Source organism: Candoia aspera, chromosome 7, assembly GCF_035149785.1.
Source record: "Candoia aspera isolate rCanAsp1 chromosome 7, rCanAsp1.hap2, whole genome shotgun sequence".
In the NCBI taxonomy this organism is placed as follows: domain Eukaryota; kingdom Metazoa; phylum Chordata; class Lepidosauria; order Squamata; family Boidae; genus Candoia; species Candoia aspera.
In genome coordinates this window covers 4,654,121-4,673,215 of record NC_086159.1, presented here as the reverse complement: position 1 = coordinate 4,673,215, position 19,095 = coordinate 4,654,121, and the positions used below count along the sequence as shown (strand labels likewise).

The 19,095-nt window shown below is 43.0% G+C and overlaps 1 protein-coding gene across 2 annotated transcripts in view; it reads left to right on the top strand.

Moving 5' to 3' along the window:
* The window catches only part of GATA3 (GATA binding protein 3), a 53,203-nt gene extending 34,352 nt beyond the window's left edge, over positions 1-18,851 (top strand). The window contains exons 3-5 of one of the 2 annotated variants that reach the window (XM_063308574.1): positions 6,160-6,302; positions 14,891-15,016; positions 17,465-18,851. In XM_063308574.1, the coding sequence (XP_063164644.1) occupies positions 6,160-6,302; positions 14,891-15,016; positions 17,465-17,749 (554 nt within the window). In that variant the 3' untranslated portion in view covers positions 17,750-18,851. Of the gene's footprint in view, positions 1-6,156; positions 6,303-14,890; positions 15,017-17,464 lie in introns of both variants that reach the window. The other variant, XM_063308573.1, reaches the window with a different exon arrangement.
* Positions 18,852-19,095: the final 244 nt, after the last annotated feature.

Here is a 19,095-nt window from a genome sequence, read left to right as displayed (position 1 = left end):
CCTTGTTTTTAAACCTGGGGTGTTTAGGGGATCTATCCACACTGTCGGCATTTCAAAGGGATACGGACAGTCCTGTTGATGAAGATGGGAGTGAGCTTCTGTAGGGAGTCCACCTGCTTGGCTAAAGAGTATTTTCGGAGTTTCAGAGGCATGGGCCAGTTTTCACTGTATCGGTGTTTTAGTTGAGCTTTTGAATGTTGGGAAGCCACCTCGATGGTTGAAGAGCTGCGAAGCAATGGCGAAGGAGGGGCGCCTCTGTGGGTAACAGGATATTGGACTATATTAGTTGTCTGCATTTTAGGTGCGCTGGATTTTAACCTATCTATGGAAGCACCACATTAGAGAATCTTGGAGGGAGACCTTGGTTTTTGTGATTGATTGATTGATTGATTGATTTAACAGCCTGCCTTTTTCCCAGGAGCTCAAGGTGGTCCATCTAGCACCCTCATCCTATTTTTTTTCTCCCATAACAACAACCCTGTGAGATAGGCTGGGCCAAGGGAGAATATCCAAGAGACACCCAAGGATCATCCGTGGCTACTTGGGGACTAGCAACCCGGGTGTCTCCTCTCCCGGTCCAGCTCGTTCAGCACCACGCTACATGCTGGCTTTTCAGCTTTAAGAGGGCTCTTCTTATATTTCAAGGTGGGAGGTGGGGGATCTCTATCTCTGGCCCACAGGTGCCCCCCTGCCCCCCCTTTTCCCCCCTGCCAAATTGCATTGCTGAATTTTGATAACAAACATTCAGGACATGGAGGTATGCTTTCCTCTGTCCCCAACGTTAAAAAAAAATACATCAGCCTTTTCTGAAATAGTTACAAAACCAATCTCAGCCCATTTTCCCCTGTACTAACCAAGGCAACCCTGAATTACAAAAGGATATAATTAAATTAATCAGTCTGGCCTGACAGTTTCCTCAGTCTGGGTTTACATGATCAGAATCATGATCTGTCGACATGCTAGCTGGGGAATTCTGGGCGTTGAAGCCCTTGAATGCTGGCTGGGGGATTCTGCGAGTTGAAGCCCACACATCTTCAAATTGCCAAGGTAGAGAAGCACTGCTCTACCTAATGTGGAATTGTCTTGGGCATCTGGTTGGGGAATATTGTATATACTCACGGGAAACATTCTTATTTTAATTACTTTGTATTAAGACTGAATGGTGATTTTCAAGTGTTGCCTTCTGGTAGGGACTGGGCCTTATTTAAGATGCTTTCCATCAGTTTAGAAGTTTGCCCACAAAGGATGCAGATTTAAACATCCTGAGAAGCCAGTAAAAGCACAATGAAGTTTACTTTTGAGTTAACGTGACATAGGATTAGATTAGGCATTAGTTTAGAAGCCTTGGCTCCTTTGACCCAGGTTCAAAGAAAAAACAATTACTAGCATATGCATTTCCAAAAATGTTTTCCCTCCTTTCTTCCTGAATGTGTGTCAAAGACCCACCCCCCCGGAAGATACTTAGTATTGGCCTGAATCAAGTGCAGGCACTTTTGCACACCAATTGGTTGGTAATGCAAATATAAAACCGACATTAGAATGTATACATTTTTCTGCATCTATTAACAACATCAACATGTGGCACCAATAAGTGCTGTTTAATCTTGCATGTGAAAACTGCCTGGGCTTTATTGGTCCTGCCTTTAACATCTGCTGCTGAAGTTTGCAAAGTTCAAGTTATTTATATTAATTAGTATGCAGGGAAGATAAGTCCTTGCATGAAGTTCTGGTTTGATCTAGTTGCTTTATGCTATTGTTTTTGCAAGTTTGCCTTTTAAACAGCTGAAGAAACGGAGGAGGGGGTGGCCTCCCTCAGGATGAAGTGGTCCGTAGGAAAAGTACACTTTTAATCTGTAAATAAGTTTCAGGTTTATAGGAGGTAGATTGGTCCACAGAAAACAGGATGAGATGCAATAAAATATGGCTGGGTTGATGGAGATTAAAGGCTGAGTACAATGGCTGCTTATCCACACCCCACCCCCAAACCCCATGATTTTGCATAAAAAATGTGTCCCCAGCGAAGCTGCTTTTCAAATAAGTCATCTAGCTGGAATACATCTATTCAAGGTAGAAAAAAAAATGGTGTCTGGCCTTTAAGCTGTGGTCATGATGCTAGATTATGAAGGGCAGCATCACTCCTCCTTATGGTCTAAAAATGGTCTGAGTGTCATAATTTAATGCTGCACCGAGAAAGCTACCTAGGGAAATGGCGAGATGTATTACTGCAGGAGCAGCAATAAAAATATTATACCATCATCGTTACATTTGTTCTGTATCAGCATCATTATAAAAATGTATTACAGAATGAGATTAGAGAGGGGGGAAAAAGAGAGAGACACCTTTTTATTCTGAGGAACTTCTAATCTAAATTTCAACAGGAACAGGGGAAAATAATGACATTATAAAAATGTACATACTCATTTCAGGAACACTGTAGAAGCTTAGCGTGTTAGAAAGTTCAGAACACCTTATTAAGAGTGTCTCATGGTTTAATTCACTGAGGTGTTAATTATAGCACAGGGGCAGCTGATTAGGGAGCCTGTTTGTTTTCTGGGACGCTGCTATCTGCACCCAGATCAACGGAGGAAAAGGTGCTATCAGAAGTGCCAGTGGGATTTTGAGAAGAGGAAGGGGACCTTAGCAGAGATGGATGCTGTGTTTTTTGCCTGGGAAAAGTAAAGCAAAGATCCGGGTTCTGCTGTTAAATCAAAGTGCTCTCCAGCCTTTCTCAGATTGGTAGCAAAGTGCCCTGGCATGAAGTTAGCTGTCCCCATTGTCATTCTTTTTCCTGCCTTTGTTTCCAGTCACTGCAGTCTTTAGAGGTGGCAAAGTTTACCAGATCTGACCCACTTTGAGGCTACCCACAGATGGTGTCAGATGAAGGGGGAAAAAGTACTTTCCCCCCCTTCATTTGACAGTAGTGTTGCTAAGGTCAGGATAATCTTGTTATAGGCTGAGGAAGATCTGAAGGCAGAAAAAGAGGTTGCCAGAACATATTTAGGTCATATTTAGATACAGGTGGGGGAAGGATCCGAAAGTACAAATATCAGCTGAAGAACACGTGGTAATACAGGTAGTCCTCGCTTAACGACCACAATTGGGACTGGAATTTTGGTGGCTAGGAGAAGCGGTCATTAAGCAAATCTGACCCAACTTTATGACCTTTTTTGCAATGGCCATTAAGTGAATCACCATGGTTGTTAAGCAAACCATGTGGTTGTTAAGTGAATCCCCTGGTTCCCCACTGAGTGTGCTTGCCAGAAGCCGGCCGGGAAGGTCAAAAATGGTGGCCACATGATCACGGGATGCTGTGATGGCCATAAATGTGAACCAGTTGCCAAGTGCCCAAATCGTGATCAAGTGACCAGGGGAATACTGCGATGGTCGTAAGTGTGAGGACCGGTTGCAAGTCAGTTTTCCAGACTTTACCAGATTTACCATCGTAAGTCTGAACCATCACTAAACGAATGGTTGTTAAGTGAGGACTACCTGTAGTACACGTGAAATGGGACCTGGCTTTGTGGTTGATTGTGTTGATCATGGCTCCTACAAAAGTGACATCAAGAGAAGTATCACAGGACACAAAAGCTCCCCTTGGTTTGGTCAGAGGATACCTCGAGTGTTGTGTTTGTTCTGGAAATCCTATTTTAGGAAGTTTTCAAGGAAACTGGGACAGGTTCCAAGCAGGACAATAATGATGATGGGCAGACTGGAATCTGAGTTAGACAAGGAGTGGTTGAACGAACGGGATATGTTTAGACTTCAGAAAAATCAGCTTCAGTGAAGATCATCTCTTTCATCCCAGAGTTCAGGGCCTGGAATATGGAACAGGTTACAGGTTGGCAGATTCTGGATAAATGGCAGGAATGGCTGATTCTATGAATGGGAAATAGTTTCCATACGGGAATTGTTAGAGGTCTGGGTGGGCACTTTCTGGCATGGGTTAATTTTAATAGGTATAATTTGTCTGGCCATGGATATTTACTTACACCAAACTGGCCTCTTTCTGCTGACTTTTTTATTTTAAAAAGTAAATATTAATAGATGCATGATCTACAGTTGCCTAACTATACGAGAAAAAAAAAAGCAGTGGGTTGGACCTGAGCTTTTTCATGCTTAAAGAGTGTGCACCTGGATCAAATGCCTATAAATAACTTAGTTAACCTTTAACACTTTAAATTACCGAAATTAACAGAGAACATTGAGATCCATTGGCTCTGCTTCTAGTACACCCTGAACTTGGCTACTGAAATAACAGTTTCTGGATTCCTGCAGTATACTGGCCCATAAGTTAAACCAGTGCTTCCTAAACCTGGTTAAATTACCCCAAATTGGGCAAAAGTGGTTTTTCTTTGGGTAACACCACATGAACCCATTATCCATGCACAACAGCGACATTTAAATTGACTTAAAGTGTTTTACCTACCTTGGGTAAAAAGGACTCTCTGATAAGCAGTTTTGGGTAATGAAGGAGAAGTTTGGGAAGCACTGACTTAAGCAACAGACCTGGTTTGCACACCACACTAAATTACAGATGTGTAACCAAGGCTATCATAAACCAAGGTTAACTTCTTGTGCAACTGCATCTGCTTTAATGGGTTTTGTCAAGAGGTTTGTATGAAGACAGCCAGCCTGTGAAAATTTATCAGTATTGCCATATATTTTCACCTCTCTTTACAGCTGCATGACTTTACATGTTAGAAAGCATATATATATACAGTATATCATCATCTAGATTATTGCTGCTTTTCATAAATTCAGGGAATGGGGGATCAACTATTGACGGTCATTCAGTCCTAACCAGTTTGTATGTACATGACTAGTTCATTCAAACTGGTTATTTCAAATTGCTAGATTTTTGTACATGTTGTTAAATCTTTTACTCCTGTCTGGACAGTTCAGTGGTTATGGGATGGAAAAAAAAAGAGAATAGTAGGTCAATAAACCTTTTTGTTAAGGGATTGTCTTGCTGAATTTGAGAGGATGAACTTCTGAGTAAATGCACAAAACTAAGTAGGACATTAGCTTTATTATACTAACAGTCTTCTCAAAATAAAAGGTTCTAATCATTTATGGAGCTGCAACATTTAATTGGCTGGGTTAATTAATTAATAGAATCTCTCCCTTGGCTAAAGTATAGTTCCTCAATAATGAAGCAGCATGTCTCTTTGCTCAGCTGTACAATTTATAGTTATAAATTGTTGTTAATTAGTTTTACTGCTAAAGCTGTAGGTGTCAGGGTTTCAGTCTGGAAGAAGTTTAGATTATTTTAAGGTTGTAACAGACGTGACACACCATTTGTCCAAAAAGGAAAGCACTCATAATGTTAGTTATGCAGTGAAACAAACCCACTGAACTCAAAGTTAAGTTGGTCAAGGCTGATGCAAGTTCCTTTCGAATTTGGTAGGTTTACTGATTCTGAGAATGATCAAATCTCGATCTGAGCCAGTGCTCCATTCACTGGCAAATATATGCAGTGTTAACCAGATGAATGAAAATCCATGGAAGTTGATTGTTGCACTATGCAACATCTTTTCAACATTTGAACTCAATGGGACATACTTTTGAGTAGGCTTGTATTGATGTGAAATCAACTTCAGAATTTCTCAACGGCTCTACAGTTCTAGGCAGACTTACTCAGAAAATAATCCTACCCTGTTGAAGAAAGAGAGAGATGTCGTTGCTAGATGGTGCCATGATCTGAATTCAAAGGGGGAAAGGTGTTTCAGTGTGTGTGTGGGTGTCTACACTGTTACACCTGTCAGAGCACCAATGGTGTTTTCCTGGGATTCCCCTTTGAATTGCTACACAGCTCTTGTTCTCTCACGTCAATGTGTTTTAGGCTTATGGTTTTAATTGTGTATGTGTGGGGGGAAGACAGCCATTTTATTTTATTTTTGCATTTTATCGTGGTTGTGAACTGCCAAGGGTCCCGAGATGCAGCGGTATAGAAATGTAATAAATCAATCCCTGTGATTTAATGATGTCTTACTGACTTCTAACACCTCTGGCTTTTTGACCAGAGGTGGTTAGACCTGAATGTTGAGCTTGGTGGTGGTGGGGAAAAGCCCTGTTCTAACCATTTCCAACCCAACTTCCCTACCCTTGCTGTCCCTCTGCTGTCCCTCAATGAATCGTGTCCCCTTTTGTTTTCAGAAGGCAGGGAGTGTGTAAACTGTGGAGCTACCTCAACCCCACTATGGAGGAGAGATGGCACAGGGCATTACCTCTGTAACGCCTGTGGATTGTATCATAAAATGAATGGGCAAAATCGGCCGCTGATAAAGCCCAAAAGAAGACTGGTAAGTTGAACTTGAATCTCAAAAACTGCACTAACTTCTTCTTTTTCTCCTTTTCTTTCTCCCTCCCTGTCATGTTCTTCTTCTTCTTTTTCTTCTGTTTTTGATTTCCTCAGCCCAAGATGGAGAACTTTCTGGAGGGAGTAGAACTGGGCCAATCCGCCCAAAGTCTTATCTGTCTGTACAGAAGAGAGTTTTTGAGGGGGCCCACTCCCCTTTTTTCACTATGACTGCCAAGTTATGTACCATTTCTGTCTCTCTCTATATGTCTTTTTTAAAAACGAAAAGTTCTTGATTTTTTGCTTTTAAATGAAAGGTAGGGTCACGATCTTGGATGGTTTTTCTTCAAGGGTGGTGGTGGTTGAAGGTGGAGGAGCTGCAGAAAAGTATGGGAGGGGAGGGATAGCTTGGGAGAAAGGGAGAGGTGGGGGTAATGTCTTCAAGCTTATTGTTTGAAAAAGTTGAAAAGGTCCTGAGGGCTTAAAGATGGTGGACTGGATGTCCTCCAAGGTGGGTTTGTTAGAGCATTGCAAGGTTTCAGAAGCTGCTCTTGAAAAACTTGGGTGTTTTTATGTCATCTTTCTCTGCAATAAAATGAGTGAGAGACTTGAAAGAGAGAGAAAACCCTATAACCTGGGGTAATTATGAATTGTCTTGACAACCCAAACCATTCTCTCATTTGAGTTTGAAATGATTGCTTTTATAGTATTATCCACGCAGTGCATGGTTAAACAAACCTTTTCGAGGTGGCCACAATTTGAGGATTTTAAATACTGGGGGCCTCTCTGAGAACCACTGAGCTGAATGGGGCTGGTGTTTTTGACCCATGTTTCCTCACTTGGGACACTTTACCTTTCCTTTTGCCCCAGGCCTACAACATTGTGCCATTGAAAAACTGTGACTTGGTTGTTAGCTTTGGTGACATGTGGTGTGGCGGCTTTGGGGACTGCAAAAATCAGACTAGGGCTTATATGAAGGCTGCGGATTGCCAATTCCACAATAAGCAGGGGGCATAACCAGACTCTGGGTCAGGAGATATAGAAAGGGAAGTGCTAGGTCCCTGGGTCTGACCTAATCTTGGGTTTGTGCCATTCTCATGCCTAACAGGGTTTGACTGTTAGAATGGAAGGTGACTGGGTAAGAAGAAAGACATTTTCTCCTGTACTTACCAATGTCTTTTCCCATGGTCTTTTCAGCCCACTTGGGTTTTTTCTTATCAGGACCCCTGTGTTTTTTCCTCTTTGAGGGGAAAAAAAAAAAGGCAGGAGGAGGGGATATAAATGGGGCCAAGGGAAAAAAAAATTCGGCAGCCCCTTCCTCTTTGCCAGTGCCCTATCCAAGCATGCATCCTGCTGAAGCTGCTTTTCATTAGAAAAATAAAAGTTGGAGGAAACTTCCATATGACTGCGTGTACCGTGTCGTTTGGCCCTAAGGAAATAGGACATTTTTTTTTGGTTTCTACATCTGTTTCTCTAAATGTTTTGGAAGGCTTACAAGGCTGTTTGGGTAAATAAGTTAGTCCTTTAAATTGTATTGGAGAGAGGGGGAGCTGAGTTACTTTTTTCTGGAGGAGGGGGAGTAGAGCTGAAGCTGGGCATCTCTAAGCAGAAATTCTGCCTCTCTCCCCTTCTTGATATAAGCCCTTTTTCAGGTGAGGGTGGGCTGTCCATATGCGGAAGGAGGTGATGTTAATTTTCAGTCTCTAGTCATCTGCACAGTGTAAATTACCTGCATTCCTGTTGGGTTATGCTATGCCAGTGTTCCTCAACCTTGGCTACTTTAAGATGTGTGGACTTCAACTCCCAGAATTCCCCAGCCAGTCTTGCTGGAAGGTGAAGTCTGGGAGCTGGAAGTCCACACATCTTAAAGTTGTCAAGGTTGAGAAACACTGTGCTATACCATGTAATCCTGGGGTTTTTATGCCATCATACTTAAGGGTTGGCAAGGAATTTGAAAGGCTTCCCGGTGGCACCGGATGTGCTCTTATTTTTCCTGCAACCTAGATGTGAGGAACACTACCCTGGTTAGGAGTTTGAAAGGCACCTTGGCAGTGCAGCCCAGTGAGCCCTGGCCAGCTTTCCTAGCATTAGTGATAGCCAACTGTAAGGCTTGGTAGCTGAAGGCCACCCTTTAGATTGCCCACAATGCCTCAGAGCATTGCTTCCCAAGGGGTATTGTGGGAATTTAAATGGTGGATAGACCAAAATTCATGGCACTGCTTTTAGAGCAACGGCCTGGTTATTTTTTTAAAGGGGAGGGGGTACAAAGCAGGCTTTGATGGTCAGTCTTGTTAGACTCATCTGACTTTTTTGCTTTGTGATTGGTTACCTTGTGTAATGGTATGTGGGAGTGACCTTGGGAGACGGGGAAGAGATGCTGCCTAGGGAACAGTCAGATAAGAGAGGGCATAGCCCATAGCTGCATAATGGGAGGAGAAAGAGGCTCAGAAGGGACACTCCCTAGTTTCTTGGAGCATAAAGGCAAGGGGGGAGAGATGTACTTGCAGACTTGCAAGATTCTGTTAATGTAGCTTTACAATAAAGTAGAATTAGCTCATCTGGTCGTATTTCCTGTCTGGTCTACCTGGGAAGGCTGACACCTTGTTTTGGCAGCCATCTTGGAAATGAGAAGGGGTTTCCAGGCCATGCCCCCCAAATGCCCAGTGTGACCCCCAACCAAGACAAGTCAGGATGGCTGGAGCAGGTAAGCCAGCAGTCAGAGAGACCCATCTGCTTGTGTGCCTGGAAAATCCCGGCCAATCAGATGGATAATATTCAGCTAGATCGACCAATAGCCAGGAGGCAGCTTCTTATGTACCAGATTCCCCAACACCTGAGTTTCTTCCATCTCCTCCCCAGAAGTTCTGCATGTCGCACAAAACTAAGGGCACACTTTACATCCAGGAAAGCTAGACTTTTATGAAAATAGTAATAAAAAAAGAATGTTATTAGCTTCCCTTTGGAGAACGAGAGGCTGACTTTTCCCGGCTCTGCTCCATTTTCCTTTTAGAACAATCGTAATACAAAGTCAAAGTGCCACTTTGATTTATACCGTTTCCTTTAAAAGGAAACTGTGACTTGACTTCTCCTGGGAAGACACGGCAAATCTTTTACTGCTGCTACTAATAAAACCCACAGCTGCTTTCAAGGGAGGGGAAGATCTGGTGCATTTTCTGATCGCTCGATCGACTGAGAGACAGACAGACAGACAGACAGACTTCACAGATGCACATTCATTTATTTATTTGATTTATATGGCTGCCCATCTTAAGCAACTCTGGGCGGCTCACAACAGCACACATGCACACACATTAATTACTCATGAAAATTCTTTCATTTGAATGTATAATCAACAGCTACTTCCCCATCCTCACACCGACTTCTAGAAGACATTTGCATGCAATGCTGGGAAAGAACATTTCATTCATGCCTTCAGTGCATATCAGGAGTTCTCCTGGTTTAGGATGTGGTTTCCAGCAGTGGACAGCCAGAAGCCTTCAGAAATTAAGAGAGCCTTTTATGCATCACCACCACCCTTAGCCCCCCAGTGCAAGAGAAGACAGGTGTTTCTACAGTGTCCACGTGCTGATTTATATGACTACATGCACGGGTGGAAATGGTGGCTGGAGCTTGAATGGGAATGGAAGGCATGGGATCGTGATGGGGAGGCCTCTAAATTGGTTGTCTGAACGGTCTGTTTAGTCTGTTGCTCAAGTGCTACATGCGTAGGAGTGCTTTAAGACCTGTTTTCTGTCTTTAGTGCTGGACTTGAACCAGGAGCCCATCAAACAGAGGCATCCTTCCAATTATGTGGCAGAGCCTCAATGAGCTTGGCTGATCTCAAGAAGATAGGAGAGGTCAGGCTGGGCATCACTGGGAAATCCTAGGATAGTAAGCTTGACTAGGAAGTTAAAACAACCACCACCACCCTGTATTGTTGCCAGGAAAACTACATGGAAATGTCCCTGAAGTCATCAGGAGTTGAGCTTGATGTAGAGGTGTGTTTTTTTGCTTTTACCTTGATTCTGAACACAACAGTCTTGTAGAAAGGTAGGACTCAAGATCTCCTAGCTGTGAGACTAAGATCACCCCTATGGCCTCTACCGGAGATGTTCTGGTTAGACTCTATTATACCTTAATTAGTTGGGTCCACAAGCTGGCCCCAGTGGGTGGCAAATTTAGCCCACCCACCTTCTGGGTTGTTCACAGTGCTGCTGTAGTGTGCAACCCATAGGCCAAACGTTGTCATCTCTAGCTGCTTGTGGCAGTGTGTCAATGTGCATCCCTCCCAAGCAGAGGTGCAACAGGGCTAAACTCTCCCTTCATTTCCAGCATTTACTGAGCATTTGCTCCACAGCTGGATGCCGGAAGAGTGATGAGAGCAGGGGTAGAAGTGGTCTTTTCCTTGTGTGTGGCAGTTAGTCTGCACAGTTAATAGTCACTGAATGTGAGTCAACAAAGCCACTTATTTTTAGAGGTGTGATCATTCCTGACTCAAGATATGTTGAGACTACAACTCCTGTATTTTCTTGAGTTGGGTGGTAGTTCTAACCCATCTGGGAGTCATAGCTGGGATGAGCATTTGTTGGGCACCCAAAGCATAGCAGTGGTCCTTAAGTCTCCCTCTGCACGAATAGAGCAGATCTGAGAACATATCCTGTTGGACACTCTGGTGGCTTCCACTGAGCTCCTGCTAAATTTTTAAAATGAAAGGTCCTGGATACAAGTTTCCCTTGAGAGTCAAAAACCTTCCCTCCTTGTTCCAGGGGCTACAACAGGCGCCCATGCCTCGAACATCTTTAAATTCTCTGTCCCACGAATCTAGTTGCTTCTTTAGGTGCTTGATTTCTGGATTTGAGCCTGATGTTTCAGTGGTTTCACCTTCTCAGATTCTCCACGAGCAAGTCAAAACGACAGCCTCCAAGTGTCGTTTTTGGACTTAGACTCTCAAGTTGGCTGGGAATGATAAAAGCTGAAGTCCAACATCCTTGAAGGGCATTTTGCTAGGGAATTGCTGACAGTTCTGGTGTCCATATCACTTGCTGAATCCTTACCCAATGGGTTGTTTGCTACCTTATTCCACCCCTTTCGTTGGGGGTATTACTTCTCTTCAAGGGATACAGCGTTAGCTTTTAAAAGACATTCAGAGGATAAGCTCCAGACTTCTGCAATAAAAATCTGCTCTCTGTTGCCCCTCCAGTTGGCCACCTGTTCCTTTTAGTGCTGCCACACAAAAGCACCACTGTTAATTCTGATGGAGTGATGTGGATGTCTTGAGCAGGCTTGCCAATTTTCGGTGGTTCTGTCCAGATGCAGGCGTTTTATCAACTGCACATTGGACCACATTGGTGAGGAATGGAAGCCAGCATTTGAGAATTCCAAGATACGGCACAATCCACTGAGAAAAAGATGTATGAATCAGCTCGAAATTGACACAACAATCATTAGCAGGCACCACAGAGTCAGTTTAGTCAAAGTGAAACATGTTTAGATTCTACTGCTGTCAGCAGGAAAGTTATCACTGTTTGCAGCTCAGGCATAGTTTGACTGCACTATTCCCTGGAAGTAAAATAAAGAAGATATTTGATGTAGATATTTAATGTAGGTTTCCTTTTTATCATTATCTGATTACTTCAGCAAAACGGGGGATACTTTGGGGCAGTGCTTTTAAACATTCAGATTTCATTAGGAAAAAGCATGTTGCTAGTCCATAAAGTCAGAAAGATAAGCTTTAATATTACTGGGGCAGTGCCTTGGGAAATCACGAAGGAGAGATATTGGGAAGCGTGCCCAGGGTTTCCAGTTCTTGGGCAAAAGGACCTCAGTGGCATACATAACTCTATTCTGTTTCCTTTCCTGCCAGCGTAAGAAATAATGTGTTTAAACACAGCATCATAATTAATCTGATCCTGATGTTTGGACACTCTGTTTGGACAGAAGATCATAACTAAATTGTTGAGCTCTGACATTATTTCACAGCTACAAAGTACCACGCTCATTCCTGCATGTGCTCGTTAAAACACACAACTACGAAAATCTTATTAATGCTTTCTGGGAAGACGCTTTAGAAACAATTGTGCAGGATCGGGGAAAAACCACGTCCGAGAGAACAGAATGTTAGCATTTTCTACGGGATAAAGTTGATGCATATGGCCTGACTAAGTGCATTAGCTGCTGATGACGTTTATTAGTCATGGTGTGCTGCAACAAGAACTTGACTTGGTTGATCTTTCGGGGTGGACTATGGTTGAACATTTGTTTACAGGCTGTCTGCATAACACATGGCTCCAGCCTGCGATGAACATGCAGAGGGATGTCAAGGAGAACAGCTTTGAATGCCTAGCATCTTTAATTAACTCCATCTTAGGCAATGTATGGTCCTGGGGTGGTTGGTGGGATAAAGGCCAGGTTGTCCATAAGAGGAGCAAATTCAACTGAAGGAAGCGTAGGTGGGTGGATGGATAGTGCTTCTACCTACCCAGATCATCCAACTACCCTTGAGTGGTCAAAACGTGCAAGGGACGCCTCCCTTGGCATCCGTCAGGCTCCCTGGTCCATCCGGTTTCCATTTTTTAATTTGTAAAAATACATTACAGCGGAAACTGGGCAAGCTTTAAATCAAAGTGCCAATCTCAATACCCTTTACAAAAGAATGTTCCAGCCCCCCGCAGGCCTTTTAAAGAAATAATAGATGTGGGGGCTATAGCCTGGTTTGTTGGTTGGATGTTTGCCCATCTACCCAGAGAAGGAAGGCAAAGCTAAGCTGGAGTTTCAGGGAGGACCCTGAAGGACTAAGAAGGTCGTGTGGAGCAGGCCTGCTGGTTTGCTTTCTGCTAAATGTGCGTTTTGGCTCTCCCCATAGCCATCTTGACTGCCATTTTATGAATAGGAAACCCCACATTATGGGGTTTTATGAGGGCAGCCGTTTTGTGAGAGAGTGCCACGCTCTCAAAATTCCATAAGAAGGTTGGGGATCCGAGAGAGAGAGATGCTTTTACTGAGTGAAGCCTCACAGCTACTCGACCTTGATGGAAAGAAGTAGGACACCGCTATGTGCTTTCAGATGTACCTGTACTTTGATCCAAGCCTCTTGTTAGGCTGTTTTGCAACTGGACAAGGGCAGTAAAGTAACCTGAACAGAAGCACTTAACGCAAAGTATTTTGTTGATGCCCCCTTAGTTAAGGACATAAACAAAATGGTAGAGCAGTATTAGCCATTTGTAGAATACGTTACTTTTACTGGAATCAGTTATGCATAATGTTTTCATTTAATCTTGCAAAGACATTAATATGCTTCTCTGGGAATTTTAGCAAATGTGCTTCTATTAATATGGACCATCGTTTGATGAGGGTGAGGTATCTGGTAGGAAAAAGGATGGATGGGCTAGTGTTGGAGAGAGCTTGGCTAAGGACTTCAAGGTTTAAGTGTCAAAAGTGAAAGGTGGATGGGCACTGATACTTGATCATAAGCACTGAGTAGGATGGAAATTTGGCCCTTGCCCCCAATATGTGAAGACTTCTATCTCTTGGATCTTGAATGGTAGGAAAACCCATTGCACAGGATCAAAAGTCCCGGACACTGTAAATGGTTTGTAGGGATAAACCAGGCTCAGATTAAACTCTTAACATGGCTCAAGTTTAATTCCTGATTTAAGGCTTAGTGGCTGAACTAGGTGGATCTGTTCTGGCTTGATGATGCTGCCATTTGAGATACAAATGATTAATAGTCTCACTGGTTCTAGAGAGCCCCAATAATAATGTATCCAGGATTGTTGCTCATCTGTATTTTTTTTCCTTGACTGTTCATAGCTGGAGACTCTATTTTTTTATAAATTGAAAAATTATGGATGGAGAACATAAGCAGTGCCCTGCTGGATCAGACCCCTGGCCCATCCAGTTGTCTGTTCTCCCAGTGGCCAACCAACTGCACAAGGAAGCCCACCGGTCTCCCAGCAGATGGCCTTCAGAGGCAGTCCCACCACCATCAAGGATAATAGCCACTGATCCTCATGACTTCCATGAATTGGTCTGACCCTTTGTTGACCCCACCCAAGCTGGTAGCCAGCACCACATCTTGTGGTAGCAAATTCCAAAGTTTAATTAGGCTTTATATAAAAAATATTTCGTTTTGTCTGTCAAGGATTCAATTTCATTGGCTTCTGGTTAGTTGCCATGAGAAACACAAACACAATGAATAAATACTATTTTTGTGTGGCTTATCAGTTACAGATGATGACTTTTGCAAGTGAGGTTTTTGTTTATTATAATCTAGTGTGTTTCATCATCAGCATCATGCCACTTTGATCTGATGTTGTCACACGCATAATTGCTGGAGAAAGATGCAATCCTACATAGACAACACCCACTGTTATCCACAGGATCTGGGCTAGTGTAAGACCCATTCATTCAAGGGTGACTATATGGTTACGTTTGGACCTTACCCCTGAAGGACTGTTTGAATTGGTGCACGGTTTGTTCTAATGGGCTGGCTTTATTTTGCTTCTCTGGATACACGCCGATGTTTTAAGGTCTTCAAAATCCCTCATTTCAATGTATTGGTGATGTGACTTTGCTTTCTCTCTTCTTCCCCAGTCAGCTGCAAGGAGGGCTGGGACATCGTGTGCAAATTGCCAGACCACAACCACTACCCTGTGGAGGAGGAATGCCAATGGCGACCCAGTGTGTAATGCCTGTGGGCTGTATTATAAGCTCCACAATGTAAGTGAGCTAGTCACACTCTCAGCTGATCCTCAGAGATGGTTTGGTTGTGTGACATGGCAAAGCTAGATAGACTGTTCTCGATCTGCTCAAACTCAGCTTGCAGACTCTTTGGATCGAAGGCAGGGCATTTCAATACATGTTGACGCTGTCTGATGACCTGTGAAGCATCCTGAATCAAGCTGGGCTAACAAGGTTTAGCTCAAGAAAGGGAAGCACTGTCCTTCCAGATAGAGCTGGACTACAGTTCCCATCATCACTGACCATACCTAACTCAAAGTAAATCCCCTCTGTTCAGAAAGAGAACAGAGAAACTTTTAGGTTTTGACACACACGCATGTAAGAGTTCTCTGACGCAGAATGAGCTAAGAGGCAGGCTAAACCTTGTTATCACAAGACCTTCATTGCAGGAAGAATAAAGTCATCTATTAAATGTCTCCACATCAGATAACTACCACCAGCAGAAGAGCCTTACTGGGGAAAAAGTCTGCAACCTACTTTCACAAAGGTTTTTTTTTTTTCAAGAGCAACACACAGACTTTTATATATTATGCCTTGGTATATGTCCCTGCCTTTTAAGGGTGAAAAAGAAAAATAGCTACAGGTAGTCCTTGCTTAACAACCATTGGGACCAAAATTTCGGTTGCTAAGCAAAGCAGTCATTAAGCAAATCCGACCCAATTTTACAATCTTTTTTGCAGTGCTTGTTAAGCGAATCACGCGGTTCCCCGTTGATTTTGCTTGCCAGACGCTGGCTGGGAAGGTTGAAAATGGTGATCACGTGACCATGGGATGCTGCAACAGTTATAAATGTGAACTGGTTGGCAAGTCCCCAAATCACGATCATGTTACTGCAGAGATGCTGAGATGGTCGTAAGTGTGAGGACTGGCCACAAGCCATTTTTTTCAGCACCATTGTAAGTTTGAACCAACATTATTGGTTGTTAAGCAAGGACTACCAGTACTACATTGGCTTTACATGGCACCAGCAGTGACTCAAAAGAAGTGAAATTGATCTGATTTACAGAAGGAATAACTTGGCTATACTTTTGCTGAAACTATCAAATCTTAGGAAAGAGGAAGAAATTAAATCTTTCTTTCAGGCCACCAAAGGGGCCTGAAAGAAAAATCTCATAGTGTAGGATAATCATGCACAGTGTGCCAGCCAACTGGCTATGCCCCTGAAAGGAGATTCCATTCCACTTCTGTCAGTTCTCTGCCTTTCCCAATATTCTGTTGTATGCCATAGCGAAAATATGCAGGTTTGATCAAACGAAGCTGCAAGATGAAGGCACACTTGAGTTTTATTGCATGATCGGAAGCCATCCTGGGTCCTTCTCAGCAGAAAACTGGAGTATACATCTTTATAGACATTAATGTTTCTAGCTATTTAATTTTTTAAAAAAATGATGGCATGTTTTTCTGGCAAAGAAAGAAATCCTCAGGGCAGGTCCCACTTGTTTATTCATTACCACTCTCTCCTTTTTCTCCCAATATTCTCCTTCATGTACAAGGGGGATCCAAAATGTCTGAGCAAGGGTGCCACTCCTGTATTCGTAGAAGATACTACCTTTGCCACCACTGGACCATCAAAGTTAGTGCTTAATGCAGGGATCTGAAATTACCTAGGACTTTCCATTAACAAGTCCCTTTTGAGAAAAGAAGATGCTACCAAGCCATATTATTATTACTACTACTATTATTTTCTACCCTAAAAACCCTAAAGAAATGCCACCACCCTACAGCTACCCGGAATTCACCCAAACCTTGTCAATAGGTTAGATGAAGATCTAGGGACTGTATTAGCACAACACAGTTATCTTGGCTTGTTTTTCTTTTGTTGGGTTGGTGTGATGTGCGAAAGCAGCTGAAGAGTTGGTTGGTTTATGATTTAGTATATTGTGTCAGCTCAGTTATCGGGCTAAGCAGCTGCAGCAAACGCAGGACAATCAATCAGTCAATCAATCAATCATGGGGCTCACAATTTAAAGTCTACAATGTGTATTTATATTAGAATCTTTGCGGTGCTCTATATCTGTAGCTGGGAGAGGGAAGGAGAAGGGGCTCCAGAGAGGGGGTTTGGTTGAAAGTCTATCAAATCTGGAGCCAGTCTTGGTTTGTTGATAGATCCTTAAAAAAAAGATATACAACCTGTAGCCCACCAACGGCTCTTAGTTCCTATTTGGCAACTCTTAAAACTTTAGTCATCCAAAGACAAAACTTCGTTGACCTTGTTCCAACTAATACATCACTGTATTTTGGGATTTCTTCTTCTGCAGCTTAATGTAGATAGAGGTGAAGATGTAGCTAGGAAAAGCATGGTCCCTGAGCACAGAAAAGGTTGCCAGTCCTTGCCCTAGAACTTTGGTGTGTTTGTGTGTGTGAGAGAGATTTTGGAAAAGCAGGAGACGTGAGCAGCCCACAAAAAGTTAATTGATTTTTGTTTAGATTAACAGACCCCTGACCATGAAGAAGGAAGGCATCCAGACCAGAAACCGAAAAATGTCTAGCAAGTCAAAAAAGAACAAAAAGGTTCACGACAGCCTGGATGATTTCCCCAAGAGCAGCTCCTTCAACCCGGCCACCCTTTCCAGACACATGTCTTCCATCAGCCACATTTCGCCGTTCAGCCATTCGGGGCACATGCTCACCACGCCCACCCCCATGCACCCATCTTCCAGCTTGTCTTTCGGACCTCACCACCCATCGAGTATGGTCACCGCCATGGGCTAAGGAGCATATCTCAGAGAGAAGAGACTTTCCTGCTTAAAAGAAAAAGAAAAAAAAAAGAAAGAAAGAAAAAAAGAAAAGAAAAAAAGTCCCCTTTTTAATGTTCTCAAAATGAGAGGTACCTTTATATACTTGCCTCATTTGAGGCAAGCATTCTTGCCCTTCAAAACTCTTGGCTGCAGATGGAGAAACAGGACAGGAAAATAAAAGAAAATGGAAATTGTAAAGCTGGCTGAAGTCCTCAGAACAAAAGAAACCGAGCAAACGTTAATGTGGAAAGTTGACTGTTGGCTGCTTTCTCAAGCGTCTTTGTGCTTCTCAACCACCGAATCGGGATCCCATTTGTGAATAAATCATTGCAACGCAACTTCATTGTTGAACTGGGTTTTTAGTGCTGTGAAATAATATTAATATTAATAATAATAATAATAATAATAAAACCACACCGCCCACCCTCTTCCCCCCTTGCCCCCTGCCCAAAGTAAAGCAGATAGTTGCTGAACACTGTATAACTTATATTGTAAGAAATATTGTACATTTTCGAGGAAGACTCTGACGACTGGGTAGCTGTAAAAAAAAAGAGGGGGGAAAAAACAGGAAAGGAAAAGATTTGGAGATGTTGATAGTACAAGTCAAGTACCATGCGAAGCATTTTATGGTACGGTCTGAGAAGAATGAGGTCAAACCGGCAAATGGACAAATTGCCAGTTATGCTTTTTTGCTGTTTCTCTCTCTCTCTCTCTCTCTTCACATACTGGCTGAGATTATTTTGATGCGTTAAAGATAAATTACATCCAAGTTGTAAGCAAACCATCCATTCCAGGCGAGGGGCCTCTGAACAACGGAGCGGTTGAACGGTTTCGGGGCGGTTGGTGTGACCTGCAGCTTCGTTGCCGCAGCCAGTTTGTCGAAGGCCTGTCCGCGTTGTGAACCAGTTCCTGTAATTGTTGTTTGTATGTATAACTCAAAAGCTCTCAAATAAGATAAGATGTAGATTTATTTCATCCTATGATGCAGATTGAATGGTTGTACAAATTTTACTTACTGCTAGTGTTAAGAACTGCGCTTTGGTTTTCGTTTTCATATTTTTCCTCCTCTCTTTTTTTTTTTTTTTGGAGAATAAACTAGATTAAATTCTGTTGATTTGATGTCAGCTTGTGGTTTGGAGTGATGGGAAGTCTTTTCTGGGTTTCCGTTTCTGTGGCAATTCCACACGGCCTTTGCTACCTGGCGAAAGGGTCTCAAGATTGGTTTAGCGACTGGGGCCACTGAAATGGGCAGGGGGCTGCTGGGCTGGAAGACCTCCAAGGTCCCTTCCAAGCCTACGATTCTATGAAATAATTGGATGT